This window comes from Serinus canaria, chromosome 3 (assembly GCF_022539315.1).
Source record: "Serinus canaria isolate serCan28SL12 chromosome 3, serCan2020, whole genome shotgun sequence".
NCBI classification, from domain to species: domain Eukaryota; kingdom Metazoa; phylum Chordata; class Aves; order Passeriformes; family Fringillidae; genus Serinus; species Serinus canaria.
This window is the reverse complement of record NC_066316.1, coordinates 7,850,290-7,862,361: the sequence shown is the minus strand read 5'-3', so window position 1 is coordinate 7,862,361 and position 12,072 is coordinate 7,850,290. Positions and strand designations below refer to the sequence as shown.

General features: G+C 48.8%; 1 protein-coding gene across 1 annotated transcript; it reads right to left on the bottom strand.

Moving 5' to 3' along the window:
* Positions 1 to 5,140: 5,140 nt before the first annotated feature.
* Positions 5,141 to 12,072, bottom strand: LOC103819290 (histone H3.3A). Its single transcript, XM_050971961.1, has 4 exons — positions 11,922 to 12,072; positions 10,366 to 10,520; positions 8,388 to 8,541; positions 5,141 to 5,799 (listed from the first exon to the last, which is right to left on the bottom strand). Exons 2-4 carry the CDS (start codon positions 10,491 to 10,493, stop codon positions 5,671 to 5,673), a joined length of 411 nt encoding a protein of 136 aa, XP_050827918.1. The 5' UTR covers positions 10,494 to 10,520; positions 11,922 to 12,072; the 3' UTR covers positions 5,141 to 5,670.

Genomic DNA, 12,072 nt, shown 5'->3' with positions numbered 1-12,072 from the left:
AGCCATCCATCCATCCAGCCACCATCCAGCCAGCCATCCATCCAGCCACCACATCCATCCACCAGCCATCCATCGAGCCATCCATCCATCCAGCCCAGCCATCCATCCACCAGCCACCATCCAGCCATCCAGCCACCATCCATCCACCTCCACCCCATCCATCCATCCATCCATCCATCCATCCATCCAGCCAGCCATCCACCCTCCATCCATCCATCCATCCATCCATCCATCATCCATCCATCCATCCATCCATCCACCCATCCATCATCCACCCATCCATCCATCCATCCATCCATCCATCCATCCATCCAGCCATCCATCCATCCATCCATCCACCCACTCCATCCATCCATCCATCCATCCATCCATCCATCCATCCATCCATCCATCCATCCATCCATCCATCCATCCATCCATCCATCCATCCATCCATCCATCCATCCATCCATCCAGCCGCAGCCCCTCCGGGCAGTTCTCAGCCCTTGTGCCGCTCCCGCCCGCTCCCTCCCCTGCTCCCCGGCCGACCCCAAGCCCGAGATCCCTGGATGTCATGCCTGAGCCTGGCAGCCCTCCCGAGCCCCTCCCGAGCTGTTGGGAGCAGCTCCAGGCTCCGGCCGCGGGCACACGCAGCCCGCAGCCTGGAGCCGCTCCCGGGGCCGCTCCCAGCCGCTCCTGCCAGGGCCGGCTCCTCTCGGCGGCATCCGCGGCCATGTGTTCGCCTGGCAGCGCTCCCAGCCGGGCCGCCTGGCAGGGCTCAGCTGCCAGGCACTGATGCAGCGGGAGAGGGAGGCTGGGCAGCTCCTTCAGGCCTCCTGCTCCTCCAGTCCCGGGAAAATAAAGGAACATCCTTCACCTGCTGATGAGTGAGGTGCTGTCTCAGCCTCGCCTCAAAGCAGGCACAAGGCAGAAGGGAGAATTTACCCCTCACCAACTCAACAAACTAAAGTTTTCCTCAATCACACCATTTCTAGTAAATCTAGGTTGGCAGGAACGGAGAGCAACTGTTCAGGAGCAAACCCAAGGGTCAGCATTTATCCCAGAGGAATGTGGGATTACCTCTGGGGTGTAGAGGCATTTTCCACAGACATTTTCCAGCTGGGTTCTGCTTGGGATGCCTCCATGGAACAGCACACACATGATCACAGAGAGGAGGTGAGGGCAGCTCCTCTCAGGGGAGCAGGGTGAGAACCCCCAGTCCTGCCACCATTGGGAGACATGAGTGGTTTCCAGAGGAAACCAGGAATTTTTTTTTTCCTTTTCCAGATTTTTTTTTTTCAACTTAAATCTTTCTGACATCACAGGAGCTTTCAGTAACATAAAGCCCTCCTGCTGCTGGAGACCCTGCTGTGTGTAATAGCCTGCCTGCAGAAGGAGATGAGGGGGATGCTGCTGGCAGGGGACAAAACAGCAGAGGATGTGAGTGCACGTCTCAAACCACGGAGAAGCCTACAAACGTGTTCTCAAGAGAGATGGGCAGAAAATCCAGGCTTATTTCCCACTGAAGAGCAACTATGATGATGACTTGGAGAGCACACACACCCTGCCTTTGACCCAGCCTCGTTTTTTGTGGGATTTTACCCCAGTAAAATCCCTGAACTTTGGTGTAAGGATCACCATCAAGGAAAAAGCAGAAAGCTTCAGCCTAGGTGTGCTGCAGCTGAGAGCATTCCTGAGCCTCAGCATTTTGCAGCCATTTCTCAGAATTAAGCAAGTCTCTTTGTTTAAAATAAGTAATTTCTTGTGTATTTATTTAGTTTTTGATCATGTAACAGGTAATATTCCCAGGAAAGCAATCAAAAAGGTAGCTTACATTAAGATCCTATAAACCCATGCAGTCCTAACAATCCCTTTTTAACACTCCTATTTACAGATGCAAAGCTCTTTACACACTCAGTTATCTTTTTGACATTGTATTACCAAGGTCTAAAGATCTAAGCCTCTTCACAGATTTAAAAAAAAAAAAGGAATACATAAACAGTGGCTTTCTGGTCACCAAAATATTTAGAGGCCAACCTGCCACAAACAGGTCTGCAACATCCACTTAGTGCAAAAACATCTCATCCCTGAGGATGAGTCATTGTACAAAGTAAAAGCTGAGCAAACAGCTCCTCCTGATCAGGGGGGAAAAAGAAGCCAACAACTATCCTGACACTAGAATTCCTCCTCTTAATTCCAGCCTTTGAAACAGAGTTATATGAAAAGTGTTATTAAGTTCTTACTCCTATGAAGGCCAAAGTCATGGGTTTTTTGGTTTTTTTTTTTTTTTTTGCCAGAGCAAGAAATAAAATCACAGTGAACAAAATATTTGACCAGAACATTGCCTGTATTTTATTAAACCTTTAATCCTAAAGTTAAGCTCCAGATCTTCAGAGCAAGTGGATATGCAGAGACCAAAAACAGTGGCACAGGAAGTATGGGTGTGAGACACACTTCTTTCAGTTAAAAAAAGTGGAATCTGGTGCCTGGATTAGGATCACCTAGGAGCTACTGCCAGGTGGGATAAAGGGCTGGAGGAATTCAGCCCAGAGATGCAGCACTAAAACATAGGTACACCAATTTAGTTACTTTACAGCCAGCAAGTTACTGTCCTAAATAAAATCTGAAATGCTGGGTTTCAGCTCCCTCGTAGTCAAGCTCTCAAGAACTGCTCATTAAATTTGATAAAGCCACATAAGAGGGACTGATCTTGTGTCTGAAATTGATCTCGTGTCTGAAATTATTTCCCACTACGTTAATTTTTGGCTCTGGTTAGCAAGTTGGCTTTTTGTGTTGCTGGTACAAAGCAACCAACTTAAAATAAGTTTTTGTTTTTACTCTGGAGGAAACAGCAAGTAAATACAGCTGCTAAAATACAAATATAAAACAGAGACCTAAAAACCAACTTATCACATACACATTTTAAAGGACTTCACCAAAATAATTCAGAAATTGGGCACTGGACATACATCCATCACTCTTTAAGAGATGCTCAACTTCTGAATATGACTGATACTAACAAGGAGCCACTTCACATCCATCCCTCCACCCAGAACAGTTAAACTCCTCCACAGAAGCACATCCACAGCACCAGAACTTGTTTCTGGTGTTCGAAATTTCAGCTGTAGCTGCATTGCCCAGGAAACAGCAGAATTGGTATGGGAGAGGAAGGAGGGGAAAAGAGGTAAACTGTTGTATTGCACTAAATAGTTTATTTAGTTGTTGTTTGCACTGGGTGATGGGAATTCTTTACTGAGTATGTTAGGTCACGTGGATGGGTTTTTTCTTTCCCTCATCACATATTTTGGAAACTGAAGTTTCTTGGCATTGCTTCAGGCACAGACAGCTCATCACTAAAAGGATTCACCTGCATCTCTAGGAGCACAACTTTCAAAAAGGCAAAGTTTATTCCTAAGCTGGAGACAAAGCACTGCACTCTAAAATGTTATCTGCTCAGATTCCTGATCCCCTCATCTTTTATTGGGACTTCCTCTGCCTTGAACAATTTAAATGCACTGTCAGTTAAACTGGGATATTCCTCACCCCAATTCTCTCAGAGAGAGAACTCAGGATGTCATTTGAGTACCAAAATTTTGAGATTTGGTTTTCTAATATTCCTAAGAAAGAAAAAAAACCCCTAAGTTCCTTATCTATACTTCAGTTTCAGAGTATTTAATTAAAAAACTCCCAGCCAAATTACCTGTTTGTGTTGCAGCACTGCTGACTGATAGGTGAAACAGAATTCAGAAGTACAGGACAAAACAAGTAGTTAATTATTTTGAAATGCATTGATAGCAAGTTTACCAGGCTTGTTACCAAGTAGACAGAAGTGACATCTTAAATCAGGTCAATCTCAGTTGCTCACCTTTTATATTTCTGTTGTTCTGGGTGCTCCAAGACAAGTCTTCCTTAATTTTTAGTTGATAGGTATGAACTGCTTGGCATCAAAAGGATGTGATCACATTTTGTCTAGCATTAGTCTTGCCTGTGACAAGCTACTCCATGTAAATAGACTTTACTTTGCACAACCCTGGCAGACAGCATTCATTACCAAAGCCGAGCAAGTTATGAATAATGTGATTTATTCTGTAATTTTTGGCTCTCTGTTCAAGATACCAAAGCAGATAATATATCTCTATTAATCCTCTTTGGAAATCTTCAGACAAATTCACTTGTGTTTAGAGCTCACTCAAAACCTCTCAAAAGAAGTTAGCAGCAAATAAGCTCTGCAGGAGCCTTAGCATGGAGGTGGAATCTGTTCACCGCCCACGGCTTTTTTTCTGTGGAGCTCATTTCATTATCTGCAAGAGCTATCAAGAACTACAGCACATAACTCGTTTCCAGCCTGGTCTGCCAGAACCCTTAAACAAATTTCAAGGGGAAAAATTAAAACCAGGTTTTCACAGGACAGGATTTCAGCAGTAATTGTAGGAGAATATAAAAACATAGTTGGCTTGAAATGTGTGATCCGGTCCGAGCACTGCTTCTGTGAAGAATTGTAACAAAAATGCTACAAAAGTGTCTTTTAGATTGGAGAGTGCAAGCTGAAACTAATCACATGTGGACTAAGCTCTCAAAAACAGTAGAGGGTATGATGGAAACAGGAAAGTAGTCAACCAAAAAGGGAACACCTACAAACCAAGAAACTAACGGAGTGAAAAAGGGTAAAAAAAAAAACAAAAAAAAAAACAAACCAAAAAACAAACAAAAAAAAAACCCAAAAAAACCCCCAAAAAAAAAAAACCAAGAAAAATAAAACCCCCAAACAGAAAAACCCAAACTTCTACATTCCACCACTTACACCATACTAAAAAAACCATGAGAAATGCTTCCAAATTCAGCACAAAATCAAGTAAGAAAGGAATCTAAATATCAAATTGCTGCTTCTTAGCAGTATAGCTTAGAGCTCATCTCACTTCCAGACTCTACCTGGTACTACACTAACTAAACTTGTTTTTATGTGGACCAGACCAATTTCATACTCTCAAAAGAACCTCACATATACACTACTTCAGCCAAGGCAGTATACCCACAGTATTTCCTAGATCTGCCCCAAGGAATTAGGCCATGCATTGAAGAGCAAAAGGGGAGGAAAGGCTGATCACTTTTGAATCAATATAGCCCATGTGTAAAATTTAAAAATCAAGACTAAAAACAGGCATCATTTAATGTATTTTAATAGCAAACTTACAGGAACAGCACAGAAGACAGACAACATTAAAAACATGTACTTGCATGTAGGACAACTCAGTTAGAAAAGTATAGTGAATGGATGGAATCTACTGTATGATAAAAATGCTACAAACACCATTTAGTTGCCATTGATAAGAAATTTACTTGTTTAAAAAAATCCAAATGCTGGCATTGTCCAGAAAAATTTGACAGGTTTATTTATAATTTTTTTTTTATAAAGTTGTTTGGGTGAACAAGTTTCAACGATTCACGCTTTTATTTTTTTTTTTTGACCGCATTGTTTGTTTTTATGTCCCCCTTGTTTATATTAAAAATCCACACACAAATGAAAATGAAAAGAAAACTTGCCAATACCCAATTCTGTCCCCTATTTTTCCACTTGCAACCATATACTTAAGGTACCTTTTAACCCCATGGAAAAAATATCTAACGTTCATTACTACCAATAACAGGAAGAAGATTTTGCTTGGAGAATGACAGACCCATGGTGGCGAGGCTTTAGGCACGCTCCCCACGTATGCGGCGTGCTAGCTGGATATCTTTTGGCATGATTGTGACACGTTTGGCATGGATAGCACACAGGTTGGTGTCTTCAAACAGCCCAACCAAGTAGGCTTCACTTGCCTCCTAGTGTGGAAGAAAAGAGGTAAGGACATTTTCAATCTCTGAGCACCAGGGAAAAAGAAAGAATTAAAAGTACAGTGTAACGTGGCATTAAGTTGAGGTTTTGATCTTTATTACTCACAAATATCAAAAGTTTTAGATTTTCAGAAATGAAAGCCCTCCACTTTCTTATAATATTCTCTGTCTAAAGTAGTGCACTGCTGCTATTTGGCAAGGACATCCTCCAGAGCACAGCAGAACTAATACTCCCATGGGACTCTCAAGAGACAGGAAGGGGTTACATTATTAGCAGGTCAGTTTGTTTAGGAAATTCTCTTCTCAAAGGCTGGGTTACACTGTTTGAGGGACTTGTTTGCTGCCTCTTCCAGAGTAGGAGCCACTGAGCATCAGGTGAAACTGGCAGGTGCCAGGGAAAAGAAAGAAGAACATGTATTCCTTCCCAACACACAGTTCAGGCATACAGCTCCTTCCACAGACACTGAAGAGGTGGCTTAAGTCAAAAAATCAGCAGAAAAAAGATGTACTGAGAACTATGAGAAATAAGAGAACTCCTTTAGTTCAGGAGCTCCTTGAACCACCAAAACCAGGACATCAGTCAGGGAATTACAGTCAGACACTTGTCCTGTTCCTGTACTTTCTTCCTGCCCATCTGGGGACACAGCACTGGCCCCAGCAGCACAGACAGCTCTCAGCTCCCACCTGAGAGAACCAGGGGCAGCACAAGAACAAAGCTGAGCACAGTGTTCTGCCTGTCACTGGACAGCTGCAGACAGGACTATCAGCTAGACAGATGCTCAGCTGGACCCAAATATTTCCCTGACTCAGATGAAAGTTAGCTGCTGCTAAGCCCAGCACAGCAATGGTAATTGCTCAAACACTTTTGGAACACATGGAATTCTAACACTCATCAATCTCCTAGGAAGCATCTCAGTGTGCCAGTGTTGGACACAGCCACACCTGGGCTGAGAAGGTGGGAATGATTGGGCTCAATTATAGAAAGGAGGGTGAGGTCACTCTTTCTACAATACACACAAGAGAACAACTTGTGTGAACCACTTGATTGCCAGGAACTCCAGGAATCAACTTATTAGGTTCAAAGATCCTGTTTAAAGACATAAGATTATCCAATATGAAATAAACCCAATATTTACTACAGCAGATGAGGACTGTGGTGTCACTAAGTCATTTAATTTGCAGGAGTATATGAGAATCCCTAGTGCAATTTTGTCAAATCACTATGTGAAAAGTTAAGACACTTCACCAAACATCCCTGCTGGCACAAACAACATGGTACCCAAGGGGTTAATTTGTTTTTAAAAATTTACTTTTTTGAGTTTGTTTGTTTTTTCAAATATGCAAGCAGAACCCACTAGGAACTGCATGTGGCCAGGCTCTATACCAACAACTCCTTAATGCAAAACCAGGAACACTCAAAGCAGGAGCTTTCTGAAAGTGTATCAGCTACTACATTTTAATAGGCAGATTGAGATAAAGAGACACAGATAAACCCCAGGATTTCAGAACTGCCACAGAGAATAACTAAAGGCAAAAGCAGCAACTCTGCAAATACACACAGGCACCTTTTGAAGCTAAGCACATGCCCAAGTTTATGAGCTCTCATGGCAAATGTCTTGGCCCCTTATCAAGTTGAAGTCATTAACTAGAAAGAGACCATTTTGTTTGCATGTCAGACAGACTACAACTACAGATGCGTTCTGGAACAATCTTTCAACAGCTATCTTTAATCAGGAGTGTCTTTTATCACAAGAGGGAGATGTCCCCATGATAAGAACTCAAGTCTTGTGGGGGGTCCTAACTTAGATTCAGGAATTTGGGCCAGAAAGAGCGATGAAGATTTTTCTCTCTGTATAATCTAAATAAGTTACATAACTAATATATTTTTAAAATGTGCTTAGCACCAAATACATCCTAGGAAAGCAGCTATTTCCTAACTGTGTTTAGATGTGGCTTATTGGGCTGTTGTTCTTTAGAGGGCATTTGAGGACACCAAGACCTCCCCATTAGGAAACCCTTGAATCTGCTTTACACAATGCTCCCTCTCCAACTGCAGAGCTCAAAGGTGGAGGAAATGTGCGTTTTCCTTGAGTATCTTAAGCACTACTCTAACAAATCCAGGGGCTACTTAAAAAAAATCCCCAAAACCACAGCACCACCCACAAAACCAGACTTTTAGGCTCTGTAAGGAGCTGCTGAGCTGCCTCTGCGCTGTTTTATTCTATAGTACCCACAGGCACTCCCAAGGTAAGGCAAGGCAAGGCTGAGGTGAGGCGAGCATCCCTCCCAGCGGTGCGGGCCACGCCCACCCCGGCAGTTCCACCAATCAGAGGGAGCCTGGAGGAAGCCTGGAAACAGCCTGGCCAATGGGGGAGCGGGGCGGGGCTCGGGGGGATCCCGGCCGGGGCTCTCTCAGCGCTGCCCCCGGCCGGGAGCCGGGACACGGGAGCCGGGACACGGGAGCCGGGACACGGGAGCCGGGACACGGGAGCCGGGACACGGGAGCCGGGACACGGGAGCCGGGACACGGGAGCCGGGACACGGGAGCCGGGACACGGGAGCCGGGCAAGGCTCACCTGCAAAGCACCGATGGCAGCGCTCTGGAAGCGCAGATCTGTCTTGAAGTCCTGAGCAATTTCACGCACCAGACGCTGGAAGGGGAGTTTGCGGATCAAAAGTTCAGTGGACTTTTGATAGCGCCTGATTTCACGCAGAGCCACGGTACCCGGCCTGTTAAAATTCAATACAGTGAAAATAAAGATAATTAGTGTTGAAAATATATTCTACATCGCCTTAAAAATAGGGGGCCATCCTCCAGACTAAACCGAGCACAACACACTTCTGTTTTCCCTAGGAGAGTCCCAGCATTCACAATACAAAATCAGTTCTGCTGGCAAAGGGTCAGTGTCTCCTCACCACCAATCTCTGCCAACTTCCACTGGCTTCAGCAGGGATCCCTCAGGCCAGGCACACTCCCAAGGCCTGACCTCACCAAGGGAGCAGTTGGCCAACACGTGCTGTCCAAGTGACAGCAACACAGCTCAGTGCAGATGTGGCAAACCACAGAGCTGCCCTGAGTTCAGCTGTACCAAAGGTACCCCCAAGGGGCCTGACAGGAACCCTGATTTTAAGGGAAATTGGTTCTTATTCTCTACTGTCAACATTCACAGAACCAACAAAATGTATATATTCTGTTTATATTGACAGTCAAAAGTATCCAGTGTATTTCCCCATGCCAGTTTTGGTGTCAGAATGACAAATGCAAAATAGCAACATATGTTTGCAAACATGATGTCCATCTGTGAAACTAATCCCATGTCTATTTCCGTGGAAGCTTTGTCTTTTCCTGCTCCAGATTTATTACTTTTCTCCCAATTGATGCATTCTGCCTCACACCTAGAGCAAGACTCACAGAGTGGGTCAGGTTAGATGGGACCACAGTGGGTCACCTGGCCCAGTCTCCCTGCTCAAACAGTGTCATCCCAGAGATTGTTTCTCAGGATTGTGTCCAGATGGCTTTTGGATATCTCCAAGGAAGATGACTGCACAACCACTCTGGGCAATCTGTTGCAATGCTCAGTCACCTTCACAGTAAAGTTCTTCCTCATGTTCAGGTGGAATTTCCTGTGTATCGGTTTCTGCCCATTGCCTCTTATCCTGTTGCTTGGCACCACTGAAAAGAGCCTAGCTCCATCCTCCTCAGACTCCTCAATATGTTAATAAATCCCCTCTTGGACTTTTAAATTAAGTCCCCTATTCAAAACCCACTTCTTCCCCATCCACATTTTCCCCAAGGGATACCTACACCTAGCCCAAAACCACCCAGCAAGCTGAAGCACGACTGCCGCCGCTCTGCACGGAGGGAGGCCTGGAGAAGCTCAGGACGGACCGGGGGGCTGTGTGACAGCTCTGCCGCCGGCTCCGCTCCGCTCCGGTCGTGCCAAGGCCGGGATCCGGGACGGCCGGGGGGCGCTGTGGGAGCCCCGCCGCATCCGCGGGTGCGCGGCTCCCTCTGGCGGCGGCTCCGCGCCCTGCAGGGCCCCGCGCCCGCCCAGCGCCGCCGCCGGGTGCAGCCCCGCGAGCGGAGCGCGGAACGCGCCGGTAACAATAAACTTGGCGGCGGCGCAGCCCTGCTGCGGCCTCCAGATAACCGCGAGCACAGAATTATAAAAATTTAAAAGAACCGCCGAGCCGCGTCCGCCGCGGGGGGAGGGGTGTCGATTTTATAGTCACCAGCACCGGAACGCCCGGAAAGGAGCGGATGACAAATGCCGGGGGTCGGTGCCGCCCTGGGAATTTCTGGTTATTTTTGCGGCTGGCGGGGACCCGCGTTTGTTTTCTTTTTGGTGGGTTGTTTTTTTGGATTTTTTTTTTTTATTATTATTCTGCCGGCAGGCGGCCAGCCTCGGGGAGCGGAGCGCGGAGGAGGCGGGGAGAAGCGCCCCCCGCCCTATCGGTCCCGCGGGGTGGGGGGGAGAAGGAGGGATTTTTTTTTTGGGGGGGGGAGGTTGCCCGGTCGCGCCCCGCAGCCGCCTCTGCGCGGCGCTGCGTTACCTGTAGCGGTGCGGCTTCTTCACCCCGCCAGTGGAGGGCGCGCTCTTGCGGGCGGCTTTGGTGGCGAGCTGCTTGCGGGGCGCCTTGCCACCGGTGGACTTGCGGGCGGTCTGCTTGGTACGGGCCATGCTCCTGCCGACGTCGCTGCCTTACACCTGCCAGGAGGAACGTGGGCAGGCGGGGCAGGGGGGAGATGGTCGCCCCGCTCGGCGTGCGCCCCCCGCGGCACCTGCCCCCGGGGCGGGCGACAGCGCGGCCCCGTCCCGCGCAACGCGTCCCTGCCCCGCCAGCCCCGAGCGCAGAGCCCGCGGCGGCCGAACGCCTCCGACGGCCAGTTGAAAAAAAAAAAACCCACACCAAAAAAGGAAAAAATTAAATTAGAAATTAAACGCTTGCCGATCGCGGAATATTAAAATACAGCTTTTTTTGCCCACGAATTCAATATCAAAGCGGCGGCGGCTGAAGCCGAGCGAGCCGCACGGCAGCAGGCGCGGAGAGGCGGCTGTCGCCTCCCCCCCGCCGGCCGTCCGTCACCTGCCAAGTGTTTGCAAATACCGCCCGGCAAACATCGGGGGGCTGGCACCGACCCGCCGCTCCCACCCGCCGGAAAACCTCCTCCGAAACTGCGGAGCGGGGGCCGGAGGAGCGGCAGCCCCCGCCGGCCCTCCCCGGGCCGCCCGGCGCCGCCTGCCCGCGCTCCCCGACCCGCCGACAACCGCAGGCAGCCCGGCGTTTATCGTGCGAAAAGGAAAGGGGCCGGATAAAGCGCGAGAAAGAGACAAACTTTGTTTTCGGGGGGTTGTTTTTTGGGTGCCGTCTTTCTCTTTCTGTGTAACTGCTTCCCCAAGAGCTGCCTCGCTCCCAAGCGCCTCTCACAGGCAAACTCAGCTCCCAGAGCCAGAACAAAATGGAAACAATCACGAAACGCAGCCCTAGTCCTTTTGCAAAGGAGGAAAAAATAAATTGCGAAAAATAACGCCAAAAATATCGCCAGGAACTCCAAACCGTGCGGGTGCAGATGCAGGGGGAGGCAGCGGAAAAGTTTGCACTCGAAAACCGAAAAATTGCGTTGCGTTTGGGTCGTTCCTTCGGCGAATTTCTTTCCCTTTTTATTGTTTTTTATGCAATAGGAAAAAAAATATGGTCGGTGACCAGAGAAAAGAGACAAGATGGTGAAGCTGAGCAACAACTGTGGGGAGCAGGGGAAGGAAGGCAGGAGAGTTACCCTGGGCTGGCGAGCGGCTCCCCTTTGCGACCGCTTCCCGGCCCCGATCCGGGGGATGTCGGGCTGAGGAGGCAGCTGAGGGGCTGGGGAGGCCACTGGTGGGGGTCTGGAGCGGGGGAGAGGGGAGCAGAGGGGGGCAACGACCGCGCGAAGCGGGGCCGGGGGCGCTGGCGGAGGGAGCCGCTCCGGCTGCGCCGGGAAGGCGGCGCGGCCGAGGGGAACGCGAGGAGCCGCCGCCTCCCGAGCGCCCCAAAAGTTTGTGGGGAGGCTCGGGGGGCAGCGGCGGTGGGTGTCGGGGCGCGGGGGGCGGCGGGCGCGGCGCCAGACTTACCCCGTCCGCTGGGCGAGCGCGGCTGCCGTGCGGGAGGGAGGGAGGGAGGGATGGAGGGCGGGCAGGCGGGCGGGCGCAGGAGGAGCCGGAGCTGCTGCGGCTGGCGCTGGCGGCGGCTCGGAGCACAATTGAAAGATGGCTGACGGGCGAG